General features: G+C 49.5%; 1 protein-coding gene across 2 annotated transcripts in view; it reads left to right on the forward strand.

Annotated features, from left to right (window-relative positions):
* Positions 1 to 22,960, forward strand: part of Galnt10 (polypeptide N-acetylgalactosaminyltransferase 10) — a 149,534-nt gene that overhangs the window by 60,828 nt on the left and 65,746 nt on the right. The window contains exons 2-3 of one of the 2 annotated variants that reach the window (XM_059270602.1): positions 15,705 to 15,807; positions 19,927 to 20,065. In XM_059270602.1, the coding sequence (XP_059126585.1) occupies positions 15,705 to 15,807; positions 19,927 to 20,065 (242 nt within the window). Of the gene's footprint in view, positions 1 to 15,704; positions 15,808 to 19,926; positions 20,066 to 22,960 lie in introns of those variants that run through there. The other variant, XM_059270603.1, reaches the window with a different exon arrangement.

The following is a 22,960-nucleotide window of genomic DNA, read 5'->3' on the forward strand; positions in this document are numbered from 1 at the left end:
GTAATGTTAATAGCTCCATCCTTGGGCTTGGCTCCACACCAATCCTGGTGCATAGAGAGCCCAGCAAATGCTAGCCTTCTGGGGGAGAAAGCTCCCCTGCCTCATCTTCTGAATTTGAGGAGGTAAAAAGGGGGTAGCAGGTGGAGAGGCCAAAGAGAACACTGAGCCACGGGAGGCATGGGTGCAGCCCAGGGCAAGGAGAATGATGGATAAGCCAGCACTACAGACAGAAGCAACCAGGCTGCAGGAATTGGCTCTCCAGGGTTAGGGGCATGAAGACGTCACTCTTGCAGGGTGTTGCTTCTAGCCTCTCCTTTGGTGGAGACCACTTGTGGAGAGCCTTCCCAGCATCCTGCTTTGGGCCTGAACTGGGCCAGTGCAGATGCTGAGAACTGAGAGAGCCTAATTCTAGTCACTTCCCCACCATGAAACATCCCACAGGGAGACGGGCTCACAGATAGGACAGGAGGCCCTCCTGTCCCGTGTGTGAGGCTAACAGGAAGCATTGCGCATGGGCTGTGCTGCTGCTGGTGGTGGCTTGGGGGTGACAGTGGGTGAGGGGTGGAAATGCTGGTAACTTCAGCAGTTAGAAAGGGAGAGAGAAAGGCCAGGAGCACAGAGTCCATGGGAAGACACGGAGCCTGGCTGAGTGCTCTCTGATGCCAACCTCCGGGTCTGTTTCCTCACTGTGGATTCTGGAGGTGTCCACAAGAAAAGAGTCATTTGTAGGGCATGAGACTGGGGCTTAGGAATGGAGAGATTTGTTCTTCTACTGTGTGCTTTTGGGGCTCTTTCTTATTTGACTCTTTCACAGCTTGTCTTTATTATTTCTATAATTGCAAATCAAATTACAGGGTTTGGCTTTCAAAAAAAAAAATGCAGTGAAGGGTTTGGATCAGACCATTGGTTTTCAAGCTTTCTTTTAAATCGTCTCAACACTTTCTGCAGAATCTTACGTGAAAGCCTAATTAATGTGTAACAGAGAGGAAGCCAGAGCCCCTCATGCTGGGATGCCCCACCTCCTGGCCACAGCATCTCCACACATCTATTGCACAGTTAGAAAACAACAGATTTCAGTGATTTCTTTCGGGCCTATTGGCCTCTTCAACTCAGTGCCTGCCCTGTACTCATTTCAGAAGCTGGGGTGCTCCAGCCCTGAGGATTGCCTGTGGCCCCCACTGTAGCCACAGACCTCCTTCCCTTGCAGGAATTGGTAGCCGGTACCAGCTAAGTGTCACTCACAATCTTGGGATAGGGGGAGACAGCCACTTTTGGATACTTCTCTTAGGCTGGTGTGTTGGCATCATGGTTTGTATGTAAAATGCCCCCGACAGTCTCACAGGTTTGAACATTGTTCCCCAGTCACCGGTGCTGTATTGGGAGGTGGTGAAACCTTTGGGAGGTGGGAGCCTAGTTGGAGGAGGTGGGTTGCTAGGGAGTTTATAGCCGGGCACCACTTCCTGTCCATCTCTATCCCTGACGTCGCCCAGATCGGAGCAAGCAGCATCACATTCCTGCCACCACAGCCTCCAGCCACATGGTGGACTGTACCCTCATACTGCGATCCAGAACCCTAACTCCCTTAATTTGCTTCCTGTTCAGTTTTTGGCCACATCAATTAGAAAAGTTAACAAATACAAAGTGATAGAGAAGGGGCTGGCAAGCCTGAGGACCTAAGTTCAATACCTGGAGCCCACATGAGCGAAAACTGACTCCCACAAATTGTTCTCTGACCTCCACAAGCTCACTATAACATATGCACACATGAGCAGGCACGCGCACACACACACCCACACACCCACACAAGCATGCATGCAGATGCACTACAAATTAATTAAATCAAATGAAAGAAAAATATTAAGAAGATGCCTTTATAGACATCCCAGGCAGAAGCACTGATAGGCAAGATCCTTAAAGGACCGTGAAATGGGAAAGAGTAGCCACAAAAACCCTTCACACTGTCACGATGTGCCTGTGGCCACAGACCCCACTGCCTGTGCACACCACGATCTTAGCAAGATGCTTAGAGTCTGGGAAGGGGAAATGCAAGCACCTGTTTCCTAGGACCGTAGGTTAGGACCTTGGAATAGGGCTGTAGTCACGGTGCTCAATAAACATCACTGGTCATCATCATTATTATTGTTTTCATCGCCATCATCATCAGATGCTTCGGGGGCTCAGACAGCCATCCTTGCCATATCTTCCTTGGTACTTTTGGTAAGATTTTCATCTCCCAGGATTTCATTTGTCTGTACATTAGAGGTGTTCTCCTGGCTCAGGAATTGCTAATTGGACTGCTGGACAGAATCTAACTACAGACATGTTTGCTTATCCAGAGTCCTGTAAGAAGACTGGAAAAGTAGACATTTGAGATTTCCAGCTTCCCTTAAAAAAAAAAAAACAACATAGGGTTGGGGATTTAGCTCAGTGGTAGAGCACTTGCCTAGCAAGCACAAGGCCCTGGGTTCAGTCCTCAGCTCCAGGAAAAAAAAAAAAACAACCCGAGCATCTCAATTTGTCAGCCTTTGCTTGGTGACTGTGGGCTGGAACTGGGTGGCAGTTGCCCCCACAGACATACAGACGTCTCTGTGTGTCCCTCTCCTACCTGGTCAACCTCCTCTTCACTTAGAGAAGTTCTGGAAGTTTGTGTCCTCATCCTAGACCTGGGCTTACTCCTTCCATGACTCAGTTGTGATTTAAAAGTGAAATGTACCCCGTAGGCTCCTGTATCTGAACACTTGGTCCCCAGCTGGTGGTGCCTCTTGGGGAGGTTGTGAAACCTTTAGGAGATGGAACCTTGCTGGAGGAAACACGTCACTGGAGGTGGGCTCTCTAGCCCACAGGTTGTTCATGCCACTTCCCGAGATGCCGTGTGATCAGCCAGCTTCCTGCTCCTGCCACTCACTCAGCCTTCCCGGCCTCTGGAGCTGTGAGCCAAAATGAGCTGCACCTCCCTTGAGCCATGTTGGTCAGGGTATTTTATGACAGCACCAGGAAGGAAAGTAATACAGATAAATAAATGAATGAATGAATAAATAAATAATAAATAGATAGATAGATAAATAAATAATAAATAAAATAAAAAGAAACAAATAGAGTGACTGACCCTAAACGTGTCTTCTCACCTCTTGGGACCAGCACATCTGACCATCTATTAAGTGAGCAAGCTGAGCTCCCAGGCTTGGCTCTCTCTCGTCTCTGGGCAGTTTGTACCGTTTGTGAATGTTCTCCAGGGCCCTCTCATATCCAGGAAGTCTTAACAGGAACTTGCAAGCACATGGAGCTGAGTAAGAAGGATGGGTGTGGACCAGAGATGTTTCAGCAACACCTCTGAAAGGGTGATCTGCAGACACCCAGCCCGTGAGATAGATGTAGGGACTGAAGAGGAGCCTTGTGATGCTGTCCTGACACCATGGGCACGGGTGGGAGACTGCTGTTGAACAGATGTGGAGCAGGCTCATGTGTTGGGCTTTGTGCTGTGCAGGCCACACACTTGCTCCAGCTACTGTTAGTACTCAACAAATCGCCCTAAAACTTGGTGGCTTGGAGCTGGAGAGGTGGCTCAGCGGTTAAGAACACTGGCTGATCTTCCACAGAACCTGAATCTGATAACCATCACCCACGTGGGCTCACAGCCACCTGTGACCCCAATTCCAGGAGCTAGCCTCCACAGGCATCAAGCACACACATGGTACACAGACTTGGCATTTGCCCTGCCAAATCCTATTGGCTAGGACAAACACAAGATCTGCTCATGTTTAAAAGGAAGGAGCCCATCTCTTGGTGGGTTCGTGGAAGGTTCTAGAAGAAAACTTAAGGTGGAAAGTTTTGTTAGCAGCTGGTTTGGGAAAATAGAATAGAAAACAAAATGTCATTGAGAGGTATAATTGTTTTCTGTTACCATATTAGAAGTTACCGCACACTTAAAAGCTGGGAACTCTATAGGTCTTGACTAAAGTGGGCTTGACAGGGTTTTCTCACAAGATCAAAATCAAGATGTCAGCCAGCCTGGGCTCATTAGTGGAAGCAAACTCTGGAGTAAGAGTCTGATCCCGACTGTTTCAAGTTGGTGGCAGAATTGAGACCTTGTGGGTGTAGGATGGAAGCCTCCTCATCATTACGGGCTGTCCGATGGGACTGGTCTCTGTTCCTAGGGCCATCCACGCATGATCTCCTCCATCTCCAGAGCCCCCAGCCCCATGGCAAATCCCTCTGACTTCCTCTCACCCGGCCAGATGGAGGAAGCACTCAGGGATTTGTGTGGGGTTAGGTGACTTTGGCCATGGAGCACACTGCAAGCATGGGAGAGGGACCGTGTGTGTGTGTGTGTGTGTGTGTGTGTGTGTGTGTGTGTGTGTGTGTGTGCGCGCGCGCGCGCGCGCGCACACGCATGCCCATCCATGCTTAGAGGTGGGGACTGCAGAAGATGCTTGGCCACCCTTAGAACGTTGGCTTTGTTTCTCAATGACTCGGGAACTCGAACCAAGCAACTTCTTCTTCACAGACAGTTTGAAAACACTGGGTAGTGTCCAGCGCGAGGGAACAACACGTATGCAAACGGCTGTAACTTAAGACCGTGTCCTGACTTGCAAAGAGGGAAGAACGGAGGAGCGTTCAGGGCCCAGTGAGGTCGGTTGTTAAATGCAGCGACACGGATGGAGGCTTCATGGAGGACATGAGCTCTGAACAGGCTTTGCAAGGCAGACACGATTTGAATATTTAAGAAATGGGTTGGGAGGCCAAGGCTCAAAGAGCTCTTTGGATTTTGATGCCTGCAGATGCGAGGGACAAATTGATAGGAACTTCCTTAGGTCACTTTATTGCCCTCTGTTCCCACAGACTGTGCTTTATTACAAACTACTTCCAGTGGGCAGGGGCTTCACACAGCCACTAGATCTTGCTCCCAGGTCCACAGGCCAGTGGGTGGTTTCTCCGGCCTTGGGCTCCCTGGTGTATCTCTGGTCATCCACATGTAGCTGGAAGCCCTGCGGACTCTTGCGTCTCTTTGGGGACCGATATCCATCTACTAGCCCAGGACATTACTTTTTTTATTCCTTTGACAATACCTGATAAAAAGCTGCTTAATGGAGGTTTGGGGCTCCCAGTTGAAAGGATGGTCCATGGTAGGGAAGGCAGGGCCTCGGGACCATGAGGCAGCTGGTCACTTGGCATCTGCAGTGAGGAAGCAGAGAGGGCTCCATCCTGGTCTTCAGCTTGCTTGCTCTTTTTATTCTTTCCAGGACCCCACCCCATGATGCCCATATTCAGGATCAGTCTTTCCTGCTCAGTTAAACCTCCCTGGAAACATCCTCGCACACACCCCACTTCCCCAGGGGCATGTCCTCTAGGTGATCAAACCCACGTTCACCGTGAAGATTGACCATCCAGATGGTCTCATCTTCTGTTTGCCTCTCACATTTCCCCAGTGTCTTGGGTTGGGCGGAGGAAGTAACAGGTGGGTGAAAGACTGTGAGTCCCTGGAGCTTAGGTTGAGCCTCCTTCTGCCCCCATTGTTTTGACCAAAGCAAAGCAGGAAGCCAATCCAGCTTCCAGAAGTGGGAAGTGACCGTTTTAGTGGAAGGAACCGTATGCCATCTTATTGCAAGGAGCTTGAGAGATGGATACAGAGAGGGATGGAAGGTCAGGGCCACTTCCAGCCAGTCTACCACAGCAATGTGCTCGATCTAACTGAATGCTCTAGAATAACTCCCGGTACCCCAGACTAAGTCAAGGGTTTGGTGAAGTGGGCGCATGAGAAACTGTGAATGTGACATTGTCTTTTTTTTTTTTTTTTTTTTTTTTGAGACTGTTTCTCTGTGTAAAAGACCTGGCTGTCCTGGAACTGTCTCTGCAGACCAGGCTGACCTTGAACCTGCCTCTGCCTACTGAGTGCTGGGATTAAAGGCATGCACCACCACCACCCAACCTGTGACATTGTCTGCTAATGGATCACACACACCGGGCTTGTGGGACAACCTCATCTCCTTTTCTATGTGGAACCCCACCCACTCCCATTCTACCCGTTCTTCAGTGCCTAGCCCAGGAGCCCTCTGCCAGCTGCACCCAGAACCATTCTTAACTGAGAGAAGTATTCACGGTTCTGCTGCCACAACCCAGTAGAAGTTTCCAGACTAGAATGATTTCATAGTCATTCATAGGCCGTATTATAAACAGCAACAACTCGAAAAAACAAAACAAACAAAACAAACAAACAAACAAAAACAAAACATGACAGTTTCCTAACAAAAAGTAGTTGCATGATTAACATGTGTTGGATGGATGGATGGATGGATGGACAGATGGACCTGTGGATCAGTGGGGTGGATGGATGGTTGAGGAGTTGGCTATAGGTCCTTCTAAAGTTGTTACCATAAACTTCATTTTCCTCCTGCCAAGTTACTGAGATTTAGTAGATGTGTGTGTGTGTGTGTGTGTGTGTGTGTGTGTGTGTGTGTGTCTACGAGCTTCTCTTTGGTGGTGTTTTTTTTTATTGTGTTTTGCTTTTCTAAGACAAAGTCTCCATACATAGGCCTGGCTGGCCTCAAGTTCACCATCTTCCCTGGGGCTACAGGCGCCAGCCACCACTCTTAGCATCTGAATACTTTGAAGAAACAAAGCGGAATCAAAAACCCAGTCGTGCATTGTGTGGGGAGGAGCCATGCTGTGTTCTTTCTCAATAACCCTGTAATTATTAGCAGAAAAATGAAGTCCCCAAGTTTCCTGCCTGGCTATATTAATCACTACTCAGAGGCTGGGGGTGAGTGGGACTTCTATTCAGATAAATTTTTGAAATGCTGTATTAAATAAACAGGCAACTTTCTTTCCGTGGGACTTCAAAGGGCCTTTGTTTATTGTGGGAGGCCAGCTCCCACCTTTTAAAGGGTTCCTATGAGGAGGAGAGAGGGATAAGAAAATATCAGATAGAGAGACCTAGAGGACGAGGGGAAAAACAGAAACACAGCTTCGGGAAGAACTGGGTCAAAACCCAATGGCCCCTTCTAGCTCTTCAAAAGGGCTTTTTATAACAATGCCAAGGGACGGGGCAAAAGACTTCCCCCTTGCTAGATCAAAGCACCCTGCACAGCCAAGTACAGACCCTTCCAAACACTTGGTAACCACACCCGTGGTCAAATCATCCCCTTATGCAGCCCTGCTGGGTAAAGCAAGCTCCAATTCTCTGAGTAATTTCTCACTAGGAAACCTCTGTGGGTCTCTACAATTTATTTAATGTGTGCATGTGTGAAGATGTGTGTGCATGTGGGGCAGAAGTGTGTATGTATGTGGAAGCCAGAGGCCAACCTTGGGCGTTATTCCTCAGGCACTGTCCGTATTGCTCTTTTGAGATGGGGGTCTCAAAACGATCTCTCACTGGCCTGGCACTTGCTGAGTAGGTTGGCCAGCCAGTGAGCACCAGGGCCCCTCCTGATTGTGCCTCCCCAGTGCTGGAGTTACAAGCTCAGAACACAGTGACTTTTTTATGTGGCTTCTGTGGATTGGACTCGGGTCCTCCCCATTTGCAAGGCAGACACTTTACTAACTGAGCTATTTCCCGGTCCTCAAAGAACCCTTACTATGCTAACATACGTTGTGGTGTGTGGGTATGTAAGTGTTGAAAACGAGGATGCAGAAGAGGGAGGTGACATACCATTTTAATCCCGTCCATTCGCAAGTATGTAATTCTTGGCTTTAAATACGTGCTTTCTGTTACCACCATACCCCCACGTTCCCCTTGAACGCCCCCTCCTCCCTCTCTTCCCTCCACAGTAATACCTCTATTCTTTCTCTTACTGAACTTATCTCCTAGGTACTTACAGAAGTAGAATCATACAGTACATGTCCTTCTGTGCGTGGCTTATTTCACTGTGCATTAATATGTTTTCAAGGTCTGTCTATGTCGTAGTAGCTAGCAAACATCCATCCCTTCTACCATTGCGCAGTGTTCTACTGCGTGTCTGGACCATGACTTACTTCTATGATGGACACGACTTGAGTTGTGTCTTTGGACAGTTGTGACCAGTGCTGTAGTGAACACCGGTGTCCCGGGTTTGTGTCTCTCCTTCCATGACTCTAGGTGAGGCATCGCTGGGTCGTGTGATGACTCTCTTTAACCTTTTGTGAAACCTCTAACCTTGTCTGTGGTACCTGTGCTCCCGCTGACATTCCCACCCACGCCCACGCACATGGGCTCCAGTTTCTCCACACACACCCTGTCAGCACTTGTTTTCTGTGTATTCCGTTACACTCTCCTGCTGAGTAGTAAATGATGCTTCATGATAGGTTTGAGTCCTGATTCCCTAATGACCAGTGCCTGGAGTTCTGAATGTTCTCTGTGCATTCTGAATTATGAGTCCTTCATCAGGTACACTTTGCAGATATATTCTAGTCCACATCTTGTGCCGTGAAGAACCAAAGGTACGGTTGTAATGAGTTCCAATTCAGCAAAATTTACACTGTGTCTTATTTAAGAAACATTTGTGTCGAGCATGGTGGTACACTGCCTCCCAGCACTCGGGAAGCAGAGTCTGGCAGACCTCTGTGACTCCAAGGCCGGCCTGGTCTACAGAGTGAGTTCCAGGACAGCCAGTGCTACATAATAGGGAGACCCTGTCTCAAAACAAAAACAAAAACAACCGGGCTGGAGAGATGGCTCAGAGGTTAAGAGCACTGACTGCTCTTCCAGAGGTCCTGAGTTCAATTCCCAGCAACCACATGGTGGCTCACAACCATCTGTAATGAGATCTGGTGCCCTCTTCTGGCCTGCAGTCATACATGCTGTATACATAATAAATAAATAAATCTTTAAAAAAAAAAACAAAACAAAACAAAACAAAAACAACCAACCAAACAACAGTGACAAAAAAAGAAAAAGAAAGAAACATTTGCCTATGGACTGGGGAGATTGCTCAATGGTTAGAGCACTTCTCTCCCCAACCCCTCAACATGAGGACCAGAATCTCTAGAGCCTGAACTCCCCAGAACCCACATGAATGTCAGGAGGGTATGTGTGGTGGCCCACCTGTGATTCCAGCCTGGGAAGGTGGAGACAGATGATCCCCAGCGCAAGCTGGCTACAAAACTTGCCCTACCAGTGAGTTCTGGGTTTGATTGAGAGACCCTGCTTCAATGAAAAAGGTGGAAGAGCTATAGAGAATGATTCCAGATGCCAACCTTGGGCCTCCACATGCATGCACACTGACATGCATGTGCTCACGCACATGTTAACTCATATACACTCATATGAAAATGGAAAAAAAGGGAGGGAGGAAGGAAGGAAAGAAAGGAGGATAGATTTGCCTACATAAATTCCTACATGCTTTTTCCTTATGTTCAGTTCCAGTCTGTTTTGTGTGTGTTTAGAGTTAGGGCTGGGCTTGGCTAGTCTGTCCGTGCTCCGTTCTTCCTCTAGCCCACACTGGCCTGCATTCTGTTCTCTTGTACTTGCCATCCTCCTGCCTCAGCCACCCAAGTGCTGGGATCACAGGTGTGCAGCACCATACTGAAAGAGAAGTTTGTATTGGCTTCTGGTGTATCGAATGTCATCATTCCAGCACCCTTTTTGAAAAGTTTCCCCATCCAACTTCCTTAGCACTCTCAATCAGAATTCACTCAGTAATTTTCTATGTACATACATGTGCGTGAGTGTGTACGTGTGTGATCAAGTATGTATGTGTATATACATGCTTGGATGCGTATAATGTATGTATGTGTGCAGTCTGGGGGATGGTGTTAGTATGTGTTTGTTCTCTCCTCGACCTCATTAGTCACTTGTCTGTCCTCACTCAAGGACTACATTCTCGTGTTCACTGCAGCCATGAACCAAACCTTGAAAAGTCCGTGTGTCCTTCAATTTTGTTTCTGTGTGTGTGTCACTGGTTTAGCTATTTGTCTAAGTCCTCATGCTTCTACCAAGACTGCTTTGTGTCTGTAGAGCCGTTCTCTTAGGACTGGCATCCTTTTGTCTTTTTAGGCAGGGTCTCACTGTGCATTCTCGGCTGCTCCAGATTTCATGGTCCTCCAGTCTCCACCTTTCAAGTGCTGGACCCCCACCTCTGGGAGGACTGACACCTTCACATGGAGTCTTCCTAAATACTGCTGCCACCTGTGTCCAGATTTACTTAGAGCTCTGACTCCTCTGGTGCTGATTGGTAGCAAAACACGTGTCGTGGATATTTTGTTCATAAGTGTTTGCGTGTTGGCACCGCGGCAAATGGTATTTTTTTTTTATTTGAGTTTCCAATGTTCCATTGCTAGTATTTGGAAATTAAGTTGACTTTTTCTTATCACCCCTGCCCCTCCTGATGTTTTAAACTCACTAGTTCTAGAAGCATTTCTGTAGGTTTTCTCAGCATTTTTCAAGTCTGTAATATGGTGTGCCCAGGTAATTTTTATACCAATGCTTCGGGCCAAAGAGTAGAGGCCTAGACAGACACGGGAACCTGTCTGTGGACCTACTCCTCATAAAAGTGGACAGGAGGAATGAGAGAGCTGGGCCTTCCAGGTCCCCTTCTGACTCCCTGCCCCCACAACAAGCGCTTCTCAACAGAAGATACACGTCTCAGTTAAGACCAGATTTGAATGACTCAAGCAAGATAGGCGTTTTTCTCTCCCTGAAAAGCCTGGAAGGAAGGGTGTGTGTGTGTGTGTGTGTGTGTGTGTGTGTGTGGTCATGAATGTGAGAGCTAAAATGTCTGGTACTTCTATATGAAAATGAAAGCAGCCCCAGAGGAAAGACAGACAGACAGAACCTCTGCCCCCAGCCATGAGGAGGCAGGAGTTCAAAGCCCATGGCATCTTCTAGAAATCACCTTCTGGTGAGGTGAGCCCTCTGTCTTTAGAGTTGTGCAGCCCATTAAACCGACCTGAGGCCATTTAATCAGAGGACAAAGTTAATCCTCAGAGCCCTTTATGGCATTAAATCCTTGTGACTATGTTAGGCACGTCTAATCCCTACGTGACCTTCCCTGCATCCAGAAAAAATAAAAAATAAAACAAAGGCATATCTGCCCCTTCATTCTCAGTGGAAAATAGACCTGCTTTTTGGGAGCTCACATTTTGGGGAGACAGGCATGTCATCAGACGAGTCTCGGATGAATGCCCAAAGGAACATGAAATGTGGAACCCTGAGGATGCTCTGGAATGCCAGGGCAGCTTGCCTGAGGCTTTCCTCCTGGACCAGGGGGATGCCCAGGGTGTCCAGGAGATGGCATCTCAGCTCCCACTCGGCACTTGATTCCAGGACTCTATGGGGGATGGTACTGGTGAGGTTCAGTTGTGTTCTTACACCACTTGGTTCTGGTTAAAATAAAAACAAAACCAAACACATTTTCTCCAGGTCAGATGCTCTGAGGTAGTCAACCTCACTTGACTCTTACTTGTGGGGGCTAGAATAAGAGCGAAACTCGGGTTGGAAAAGGAAACATTTCCTCTAGGTGAAAACAAAGTTGTCTCCATCCGGGTGTCTCTCATGGGAGGAGAGGGAGGAGACTGATCAAAGTATGTGGGTTTCGGCACTTGATTCCTGACCCCAGCTCTGGCTCACTCCTGGCTCAGAGACTGTTGTTCCCACCTGCCAAGGAGCCCTGGTCCAGACTTCCTCCTACTGTGTGGCTCATGTCTGCCATTTGAACCTTATTCATTCCCACCAGGTTGGGCTTTTGCCCTTAAATAAATCTGTCACCTTCAAGCCTCCATTTCTTGGTTCATGCATCCCCTCCAGTTGGATTCCAGCTACATTGCTCCCAGGCAGATCCCTCTCCATCTTTCCACACCCCTCCCAAAGACTCCTCTGTAGGAATCCTTCTTCCCTAGTCACCTGGGCCAAACACTAATTTTTTTTTTTTTTTTTTTTTTTTTAGTTTTTCGAGACAGGGTTTCTCTGTGTAGCTTTGCGCCTTTCCTGGAACTCACTTGGTAGCCCAGGCTGGCCTCGAACTCACAGAGATCCGCCTGGCTCTGCCTCCCGAGTGCTGGGATTAAAGGCGTGCGCCACCACCGCCCGGCTTCAAACACTAATTTTTTATTCTTCTAAATATCTATAGATTTTATCTGTGTCCTTTAAGGCAATACACTTAGAGTGATGTGCGTTTTTTCTTATACAATCCTGTTTGTTGAGCCCGTAAACTGTCTTATTTATCTATATGTGTAACTACTTTTCTCATTGCTATGACAACATACATCACCAGAAGCAACTTACAGATGGAAGATGCGGTTTTGTTTTTTGGTGTGTGGGGGTGTTTGTCTGCATGTAGTCAGCGTATCATGTACATGTCTAGCTCCTGTGGCAGCCAGAAGAGGGTGTCAGATTCCCTGGAACCGGAGTTACAGGTGGTTGGGAACTGCCATGTGAGTTCTGGGAGTAGAAACCAGGTCCTTTGAAAGGGCAGCTAGTGCTCTCAACCACTGAACCATATCTCCAGGGAGGGTTTGTATTAATTAGTGGTTTAAGAAAGGTTAGAGTCCATCATGTCGGGGATGGCACGGCGGCAGGAGCTGAGTGAGTGTGAAAGCACAGGGTCCTCAGCCAGGAAGCAGAGAGAGACGAATGCTGGTGTGCAGTTCTTTCTCCTTTGTATCCAGTCTGGGACCCTAAACCACAGGGCGGTACCATCCTATCAGGGTGTGCTCTCCTTCCTCGGTTAAACCTCTCTGGCAGTGCCTCTCAGACACTCCCAAAGGAGTGTCCCCTGGGTCTTCTGTTGCCGTGAAGAGATACCATGACCACAGCAACTCTTACAAAAGAAAGCACTTATCTGGGGGCTTGCTAACGGTTTCAGAGGGTCAGTCCACGATCATCATGGTGGGAAACAGACCAACGTGGCATTGGAGCACTAGCTGGAAGCTTTACATCCCAATCTGCAGGCAGAGAGACGCTGGGCCTGACATAGGGTTTTGAAACCCCAGAGCCCACCCCAGTGACACACCTCCTCCCACAAAGCTACACCTACTCCAACAAGGCCACACCTCCCAGAGAGTTCACTCAATGGGGACCAAGCATTCAAACATATGAGCCTCTGGAAGCCATTCTCCTTGAAACCACACACACAGAGTATAAATCAACTCTGTGCATTTGGCTAAATAAGTTCTACCTGATCCATTCTGACCTTGAAGAGGATGCTCTGTGTGTGTGTGTGTGTGTGTGTGTGTCTGTCTGTCTGTCTGTCTGTCTGTCTGTATCTATGACTGTGTGTCATGCATACACACAAGAGGGCTGTCTTAGTTAAGGTTTCTATTGCTGTGAAGAGGCACCATGACCATGGCAACTCTTATAAAGGAAAAGCATTTAATTGGGGTGGCTTACATTTTCAGAGGTTCAGTCCATTATCATCATGGTGTGGCATGGTGGCGTGCAGGCAGACATGGTGCTGGAGAAGGAGCTGAGGGTCTTACATCTTGACCAGCAGGCAACAGGAAGTGGTCTGCAACGCTAGGCGTGGCTTGAGCGTCTATGAGACCTCAAAGCTGGCCTCCCCAGAGACACACTTCCTCCAACAAAGCCACACCTCCTAATAATACCACTCCCTGAGCTTATGGGGGCCAGTTTACATTCAAACTACCACAAGGGCTATTAGAATAATCTACTTCATATTTGGCATCAAAGAGTGAGTGTGATCCTAAAGCAAAATCTGAAGGATGGGTTGGAAGGCTAGAGAATCACCCCAACATCTGCAGTAAAGTCTCCCCTGATATATCCTGAGACCTGGCTGAAGCCCAGGCCCTCTTCATTTCCTTTTTAGCCCTCCTGTGGTTTTGAGGACCCTGGCCAGCTGGGCCAGAGGTTCATCACCCTCGCTGGCAGGCGCTGCCAAGTCTGCAGTCTCGGGATTGGAGTGTATGCTTTGACCCATCTTTCTTCTCCAGCAGAATGCGGTTGGCTTTGCTTCACTGTTCTCACTCTCTTCAGAGGGTGCCAGACACACTAACTCGTGATTAAACAAAGATTAAAATTCCATTTGGATGAGTGAGTGAGTGGCAGTGGGGACCATGATCGATTCCTTTGGAATGTTGACTCAGAGCACACGGGTTCCAGACACAGTCACTCCAAGCATGCCCACATGCATTTGCAGTTTGCTGTCTAAAGGGATTTCCAGACATTCTGCCAGCCTCCCCAGCTTCCTTACATCCTCACTGAGCCTCCTCCCTTTGTCTTCATCTCCTGTGGCAAGGGGACATTCTGGAAGCCAGAGGAAGGAAAAGTATCAGAAGATGATTGCAAACCAAAAAAAAAAAAAAAAAAAAAATGATCTCAACCTTCAGAAACACAACCTCTGGGTGTTACAAAAACATTCAAGTACCTCTGGATTGAAAATCTTGGCATGATCTTTTACATAATATTACATGATCAGTGTTACTTGAGTGTTGTGTGTTTGGAGGTAGAGGGTGGCTCAGTGGGTAAAGCGCTTGCTATTGCAAGTGTGACAACCTGATTGTGAATTCCCAGGACTCTTGTAAAAGCAGGAGTCTATCATCCTGCGCCCACCTCCCGGCCTCACACTCACTCCTGAGGCTCTATCCTGGGTGTAGCCATTAGCCAGCCACCTGCAGTTCCAGAGCACCAGAAAGGGTTTGGATTGACGTGAACCAAAGAGTTCAAAGACTTAATCCAAAAAAAAAAAAGAGTAAAATACCACCAGTCGGTGGTGACCAGGGCCTTTAATCCCAGCACCCGGGAAGCAGAGGCAAGTGGATCTCTGTGAGTTTGAGGCCAGCTTGGTCTACAGAGTGAGAAAGGACAACCAAGGCTACACAGAGAAACCCTGTCTTGGTGGGGGGCACAAAAATAAATAAATAAATAAATAATTACATTTGACATTGATTGCATGTTGAAATGCTAATATTTTAGATAAAGTGAATTGGATTCAGTTATCTATATTGGGCCTGGCGAGGTGGCTTAGCAGATAAGAGTGTGCACTGGTCTTGCAGAGGACCTACATTCAGTCCCTAACACTTACAGGCTAGCAGCTCACAGCCGCTGCTAACTCCAGCTCCAGGGGATCCGATGCCCTCTTCTGGCCTCCCACAGACATACCCACACACGGACAGACACATATATACATAATTAAAAATTAAATACATCTTTTTAAAAAAATACGTTACTAAATCTAAGCTCATGCGTTCGTTTGTTCCTTTGGGGTGCTCAGGGCTGAACCCAGGGCTTCATGAATGCTAAGCTAGCACTCCACCATTGAACTACACCCCTTAGCCTCTACTGTGTTGTGTTGTGTTGTGTTGTGTTGTTGTGTGACAGTGTCTCACAGTATATGCCAAGCGAGCCTGGAACTCACGGCCTTCCTGCCTCTGCCTCCCAGGATTACAGGGGTGTACCGCCACACCCAGCCTCGTTTTCTTTCTTCAGTGTGGAAAGCAGCTGGCTTTCCGTGTCTGCTCCACAAATCCTTTCTGCTGGGCAGCATCACACTTGGCACTTTCTCCCACGGATGAAAAGATAAGCCTGTCTTTTCTTCCTCCCCTGGGCAGCGCGTTCCCAGCGGGAGGGTGGCACTGAGCTTCTGTGCCCCTCTGGCTTCTGCCCATCCAGGGGTCCCACGGCAGGCACTCCGAAAGATGCTGGGAGGGCCGGACAGGTGGTAGCGCTCCCTTCAGGCACTGTAGCGCCCGGACCTTTGTGACTGCCCATGTTCCCTTTTTTCTCCCTTTTCGTGGTTTCTTCTCTTTATTTTCTTTTTCCTTCTTTTTATTTTCTTAAGGACTTACACGGTCGACCAAAGAAGCCGTTTTTCTTGGAGGATAAAGGAAAGCTGAAGGACTGGCATGACAAGGAGGCCATCAGGAGGGACGCACAGCGAGTAGGTATGGAGGGGAGGGCTGAGTGTGGGCATGGCGTGCACGTGCAGCCGCGGGTCTGTGTGCGGGCGAGTTGTGTGTGTCTGAGGGGCATCTGGACCTCCTGTTCACTTCCTGTCTGCCACCGTCCTCCCTACTTCCTATACCCACCTTTCACCTGTTCGGGCCTCTCCTCTCAGCGCCAGACCCACTGTCCTCGGGTTTACCCCGCCACCTTGCTATTAGCACGTGACCGCGCCTCTCACAGGTCACACTAAAGTAAGTAGCACTGATTCGGGGGGACACAGATTGAACCCAGAGCAGGTCCCACCCTCAGCAACCTGATCAGCCTTTTATGGCCCACTGAATAAGAGAGGACCTGTACCTCAGAGATACGGTGCCATCTGCCAGCCGTCACACGGGGAGAACAAGGCCAACCCGGGACTTGAACCCGGGTCTGGAAGGCAGAGCCAGCACCTCACCAGCTCCAGAGTTGGCTGCTTGGGCTTCCGCTCCAGTTGCCTGCTGCTAACAGGGGTTTGTCACCTGTCTTGTGAGGCTGGTAGGTAGGGGAAGGGCCGCCATAAGGAGGTACAGAGACTGTGTGGAGATTGTTCTCTGCAGAGTGCAGTGCAGGCAGAGGTCAGGAGAGCAGCCTCAGCGAACAGCTGCCAGCGTAAGGGGGCCACCGATGACACCCACCCTTCCTGAGCCTCCGTCCAACCCATCTGTGGGCGAGCACACGCAGTCTGCTCGGGCCACCTCAGAAGGCTGTTGTGAGGGTGTGGAGTGAGGTGATGATGATATGAGGTCGCTTTTGCTTGAGTGGAAAGTGGATACAGCAGCCCGAGGGACTGACATTGTGTGTGGTGACCTGGGTTAAAGGTGTCCCTTCTAAATTATTTACGGCAAAACCAACTCACTACAAAGCTCGGAAGAGAACGGGCGTTAATAACTGAGCTGGTGCCCAGGGCATCCCCAGTGCAGACACCCAGCACTCTACTCTGTGTGCCAGGAATGTTAGATGAATGGAGAAGGATACTTCTTAAAGGAAACATCTGCAGAGAGCCAGCTGGCCAGACGATTGTGCCTGAATTATTAGAATATCGGGCTGGCTAGCAAGGGGAAAAAAAAAGAACAGCAGGGAAATTAAGGAAAATAAATGACTGTTTACTTCCTCGATTGTTGAAATAAAATTATACATAAGTATGAAAGAGTAAATATTTTTTTAAAAAAATAACTTATAATTGCCTAATTATGAGAAAGAAAAAGCGAATGAGACTGAGGAGTTCCACCCTGAGTGTTCCCCTCAGCCGTCACAGTGGACCTTGTCTGATGAGAAGACAGAAACTGAGGCCTTGCCAGGATGCTGTGCTGGGGTCCCGCTGGCTGGCCTTGGCTCCCTCTCTGCTCCACCTCTGGGCCTGATCGTGTGTGGCCCCGCCCCCACCCGCCCCCATGTGGATCTCCTGGTGCCTTGCTCCAAGTTCAGGCCTCTCTCTGCCTGCGCACCACCACAGCATCAGTGTCCTCAGTCATGTGACACCCAGAGGGCCTAAGCTGCTGTGACTCAGTCCTCGGTCACCAGAAGCCTGTGGGCATCCCTGGAGAACGCGCTCGCGGGGCACCGGAGACCCTTCTCAGACACATTGCACACAGACTGCCCACCGTTTGTCCCCTGAATCTGTGACTCACAGTAGAACTTTCCAAGCAGACCTGGCTGAGTAGATAAGGCAGCTCTTGATTTACCTCCCGACTTGAAAGAGAAATCAAGGCATCTTTTATCATCGTAGCATTCTAAAAGTCGTTTATTTATTATTATATACAGCCGTACTGAGGACCCAACCTCAACCCGGCAGCCCAGAGGTGCTAGGCAAGCGCTCTGCCGCTAAGCTACAGGCTAGCCCCTTGTTTATGGCAATTTTGATTTACACAGACCATTTGCCTCGCTTAGATGGGAATCAGATCGCCTCAAGTTTATCTGGTGCTTTACAGCTTACAGAAAGTGTTCACTTGTGTGGCCTCTCTCGTTTGACTCCCCCAAACATGATGCTGGTATGGGAGAGAGCCAGGGTTCATCAGCTCAGAGAAGGGAGACCCTGCCTCCTGTGAAGGGGGGCTGGGTGGGCAGGGGTTTTGGCTCTGGAGGGAGTACAGGGAGCATGGGCTTCGGCCCGCACAGCTGGTTCCGTAACCTTTTATGAGTTTCAGTGCACCTGCAGAGTGAGCGCTCACCAGTCCACTGTGCCGGGTGACTATGGGGACTCTAGGGAAAGGTTGGGTGGAGTGCAGGACAGGACCCCGGCTGAGTGAATGCTGGTACCCTCCCTCTCTCCTCACTTCCCCCTGCACAATTTGGGGGGATGCTTGGGTGATGTTAATCTTGATTGTTGAGGGCTGGGGAGATGATGGCTCTTCAGTTAAGAGCATTTGCTGCTCTTCCAGATGTCAGGCAGCTTACAACTGCCAGTAACTCCGGCTCCAGGGGATCTGATGCCCTCTTCTTCTGGCCTCCACAGGCACTAACACACACACACACACACACACACACACACACACACACACACGCATGCGCTCTTCAAATTTTTTTTAGATTTATTTATTTCATTTTATGTATATGAGTGTTTTGCCTCTCTCTCTCTCTCTCTCTCGCTCTCTCTGTGTGTGTGTGTGTGTGTGTGTGTGTGTGTGTGTGTGTGTACTACCACAGGTGTGCCTGGTGCCTGAGGAGTTCAGAAGAGAGAGAGCCCCTGGAACTAGAGTTGTGGATGGCTGTAAACCACTCTATGGGTGCGGGCACTTGAACCCAGGTCCTCTGTGGGAAAGTGCTCTTAACTGCTGATCCATCTCTCTAGCCCCCACATAATTTAAAAAATAGAAGAAAACATTTTCTTTTAATTCTTGGTTGTCTAGGTTTTGTTTTTCCTTGAGAAGTGCCTGGAAGATGAGTGGAGCTCACTCTGGGTCTGTCTGTGAGGGCCTCTCCAGAGACAAGCAGATCTTTGGAGCGCTGACATGTGAATATAGGTTATAGGGAGGAAGACCCGGTATGGGCTTAGGGGAAAGGCACCAAGATGAACTGTTCTTCAAGGGAAGAGATGTATTACTGTCGAAGATGGTCCAGTGGGGGCCTGAAGAGAGTCTTCAGTCTCACAAAGAGCAGTGTCTATCCTTAAAGGTTTCCTTGCACAGCATGGAAGCAGGCTTAGTTAATGTATGATCTAGTGGTAGTCCACAGTGCATGCCTATAGTCAGGTTGTCTCTGGTGTCCAGATGGCAGAGGGAGGGAGCAGATTTGGCGTCTTGTCAGAGCAGTGAATGGTCTGCCCACTTTCTGAAGAAACCCTTGGAAGAGAGAGGGGCTTTCTGGAAGGTGTGGCTGGATCTTGTGAAGCCCTCCAGAACAGCCCCAGAAGGGCTTGGGACCCAATGATAAAGCTGATATGGTTACAGTTTGGAAGGAGACAGAAGTAGGAGGTGGGGTCTCTGTGAAGAAAATAGACCAATGGGAGAGTGCCCTTGGGGCTGAATCTCACCCTGGCACCTCTCCCTATATTCTCTTTCTCTACTTTCTGCGTCCCCTGAGCCTCTTCCATGCACACACACACACACACACACACACACACACACACACACACACCCCACTGCCACTGCGTTCTGGTTCACAACAGGCACGGGAGCACAGAGCCATGTGACGATGGACACAACCCCCTGGAACAAATCCTTCCCCCATTAAGTTGTATTTCTCAGGTCCTTGGTCACAGTGATGCAGAAGTGACTAATATGCCCCGTGACCAGGTATAAGATGAAGAACAAAATTTAGACGTATTTATTTTGTTTTATTTTACGTGTGCGAGTGTTTTGCCAGCGGGTAAGTCCGTGCACCACACGTGTGCGGTGCCCATGGAGGCCGTAAGAGGACATCTGATCCCTGGAACTGGAGTTACAGGTGGTTGTGAGCCACCACGTGAGTGCTAGGACTCAAATCTGAGTGCTCTGCAAGAGCAACCGGTGGTCCTCACCACGGAGCCCTCTCTCCAGCCTCACGCCTAAGGCTCTATCTGCCGCCCAGTCATTCTCTCCCCAGCCTCAACCCTTGTGGCTGTCAGGTAAACCAGCAACGCTGAATTTGCTCTCTGCCCCTAGGACACGGAGAACAGGGGAAGCCTTACCCCATGACCGATGCCGAGAGAGTGGACCAGGCATACCGAGAAAACGGATTTAACATCTACGTCAGTGATAAAATCTCCCTGAATCGCTCTCTCCCCGATATCCGGCACCTAAAGTGAGTGTCACACTTCTCATCTCCTGCTGCCTAAGGGTTTTGCCCATTGCTCTGGGTTGTGAGTTGAGTTACCTGAAGTGCCGCCGGCCTCCTGTGGAGCAGAGCCCCTGTAGAGGCTCCAGTTATCAAACCCTCTATAATCTGGAGCTGACGTGGCCAGGGATGGCACTGCCTGACCGTCTGTTTCCTTTCACGCCGGGGGTAGGAGCCAGCAATTCTCAGAGGGTCTCCCAAACGGTGGCATCAGTTCACCTGGGAATTTGTTCCACGGGGGGGGGGGGGGGGGGGGGGGACGTTGCCATAACACACGTGTGGAGGTCAGAGGACAACCTCTGGTGTAGGGTCCTTGCCTCCTTCTGCCTTATTTAAGGCAGGATCCGTTTGCTGTTCACCCTGTATACGCTGTATACAGCAGGCTAGCTGCTGCCGGTCCTAAGGAACTCTCCTCTCCCCGTCCCACCTCACTGTAAAGAGTGTTGGGGTTATAGACAGTTCACTACTGTGTCTGGCTTTATGTGGATTCTGGCACTTCAAACCCTGGTCCCCAGCTTGCTCAATAAGCGCTCTACCCCCTGAGCGATGATTTCTCCAGCCCAGTCCTCCATTCAAAATTAACTGTATCCAAGTCCTGGAGGCTGGCAGCTGTCAGTGCCCCCAGAAGCCCTGTAGGTGACTCTGATGCAGCCACAGGGTAGAAGAGGAAACCACATGGCTGGGAAGCCTCACTTAGAAGACAGGCTGCCCTCCAGGACAAGTGCCCCGTTTGGAGGTCTCTTGCCCAGAGGGGACAGAAGAGGGACCCAGAGTGATTGCCTGTGGGATTTGCTGTCTGTTTCATGGTCTTCGGTAATGCCCTAGAATCTTCGGTTGACGTATGAGAGTGTTGTTCAGCCACACTGGTGTTGCTGGGTTCAGAACGGTGAGCTGACACCGAGCGTCACCAGACCGACATCTGGAGCACTGATTGTCGTAACTGTAAAAAACTTACACCGAGTGCCCCAACCTTACACCGTCACGAGCTCCTAGGAAGCAATATAATGGCTCATCTCTCACTATTCTCCTGGTGTGGGCCTTCAACTATCTGTCCTCCTGCCTCAGCCTCCCACTGGGATGGCAGCCCTTTCCATCGGGCCCAGCTCCCGTAACTCATACATGCTGCACTGACAGTGAGAAGGAACAGATTACACAGGGGATGTTTTTATATGATTGTAGAATAAGAAAATCCGAACAGTCCGAAGTTGGAAACAGCGTCTGCCTGAGTGGCTTCCTTTCCTTTCGTTTTTGTTTTTTTTTTCAAAGATGTTATGTGTATGTATGTGTATGTGAGGTTACGTATGCCACAACATGCCTGTTGAGGTCAGAGGACAGCGTATAGGAGTCAGTTTTCCCGTTCCACCATGTGGGTTCCTGGGATCGAACTCAGGCTTGGCAACCATCCCCTTCATCTGCTGAGCCATCTCTGCAGGTTTTCATTCTTACTTTGTGTATTTTTTTTTCTTCCACATTAGATATGTTGCCCCGAAGTGTATCCACAGCTTGGCAGGGGGAGTGGGGGTGGTCCGTGCTCAGGAGGCCTCTGGCACCTCAGTTAGCAGCCTGTCCGCCCTACTAGCCTCCTGAGTGCTAATGTTGAGTACTTCTAACACCTGCTTTTTACAGCTTCATCAAGTGTGGAAGCTGGATTTCCAGCAGTGAGCAGACAGATACCTTGAAGACCTCCTCCGTCCCCGGAGAGGAGACTCCCCTGCGGTTTGGCAGTGGGAGCACATAAGTAAATTAGAACGCTTGGGCAGCCTACTGCCTCCAGTTTCTTTTGGCTTTAACAACTTCTCAGGCAGGAGCAGGGATTCCTCTTTGCCTTTTATCCCTTCAAACTAAATTTTGGCATGGGCAGGATGGAGGAGGCTTTTGGTTTGTATCAGGTGCCTTTGCTGGCACCAGAAGCTGCTCTGCAGACACACACCCACAGAGAGCAGGAGCTAGGCAGTTGGGCCCCAAGTTGCTGCTGGGCTGGCATGTGGGAGGTGACCAGCTGGCTCCGAGCAGGCCTACCCTCTGCACCGCCAGCCCAGTGAGTTTGAACACAGGCTGGCTGGTGGGCTGGCCCACTTTCCCTGCTCCCTGGGGAACCCAGCCCAGCCGCTTGGCGAGCGCAAACACAGAAGCTTCAGGACCCAAGGTGGGTGACACAAGGGAGCCTCAGCTGCAGAAGTGAGTAGGAGCTGTAGGCTCCCCTGGGATGCATCCATTGGGTTTTTGGTTTCACGGTGCAAGGCTAACCACGCTGGCGATGACAGCAGCCGGCAGCCCGCGGCCTACCCGCCCCATGGTGAACACTGAATGTCAGGAAGGAGTGAGTGAGTGGATGTGAATGGAATCTTTGTCTACCACATTCCCACTACCCCCAACCCCGTTTGGCTTTTTCCTTTTGTGTTAACATGATAAAATTTATGATATGTGCTGAATTTCCTCAGAAGAACTTATGGATTATTGTAATAGTCCAGAGTCTCTGGAGCCTCTTTACAACTCCAACAGGTTACGGAGTCTGAATGAAAAGGAAGGCAGAGCTTGATGCCTCTGACAGTCATACCACACACGCTAATAAAATGAAATGGTCTGGGGAGATGGCTCAGGTGATAAAGTGCTCGCGGCACGAGTAGGAAGACCTGAGTTCAAGTCCCCAGCACCCACATAACAGCCAGGTGTGGTGACACACGTCTCTGGACTGCTGGTGGTGGGGGTTAGGGGGCAGAGACTGCTGGATCCCCAGAGCACAGAGAGAGGGCTAGGGCAGTCTGTGGAGGATCTGCCAGTGGGTTCTTGTTCAACATATGTCTTAGAGGGAAAAGAATCACCCAGGAGGACTAGAGAAACTCCACTGAAGGCTGGTAACCG

The sequence above is a fragment of the Peromyscus eremicus genome, chromosome 8a, assembly GCF_949786415.1.
Source record: "Peromyscus eremicus chromosome 8a, PerEre_H2_v1, whole genome shotgun sequence".
Classification (NCBI taxonomy): Eukaryota; Metazoa; Chordata; class Mammalia; order Rodentia; family Cricetidae; genus Peromyscus; species Peromyscus eremicus.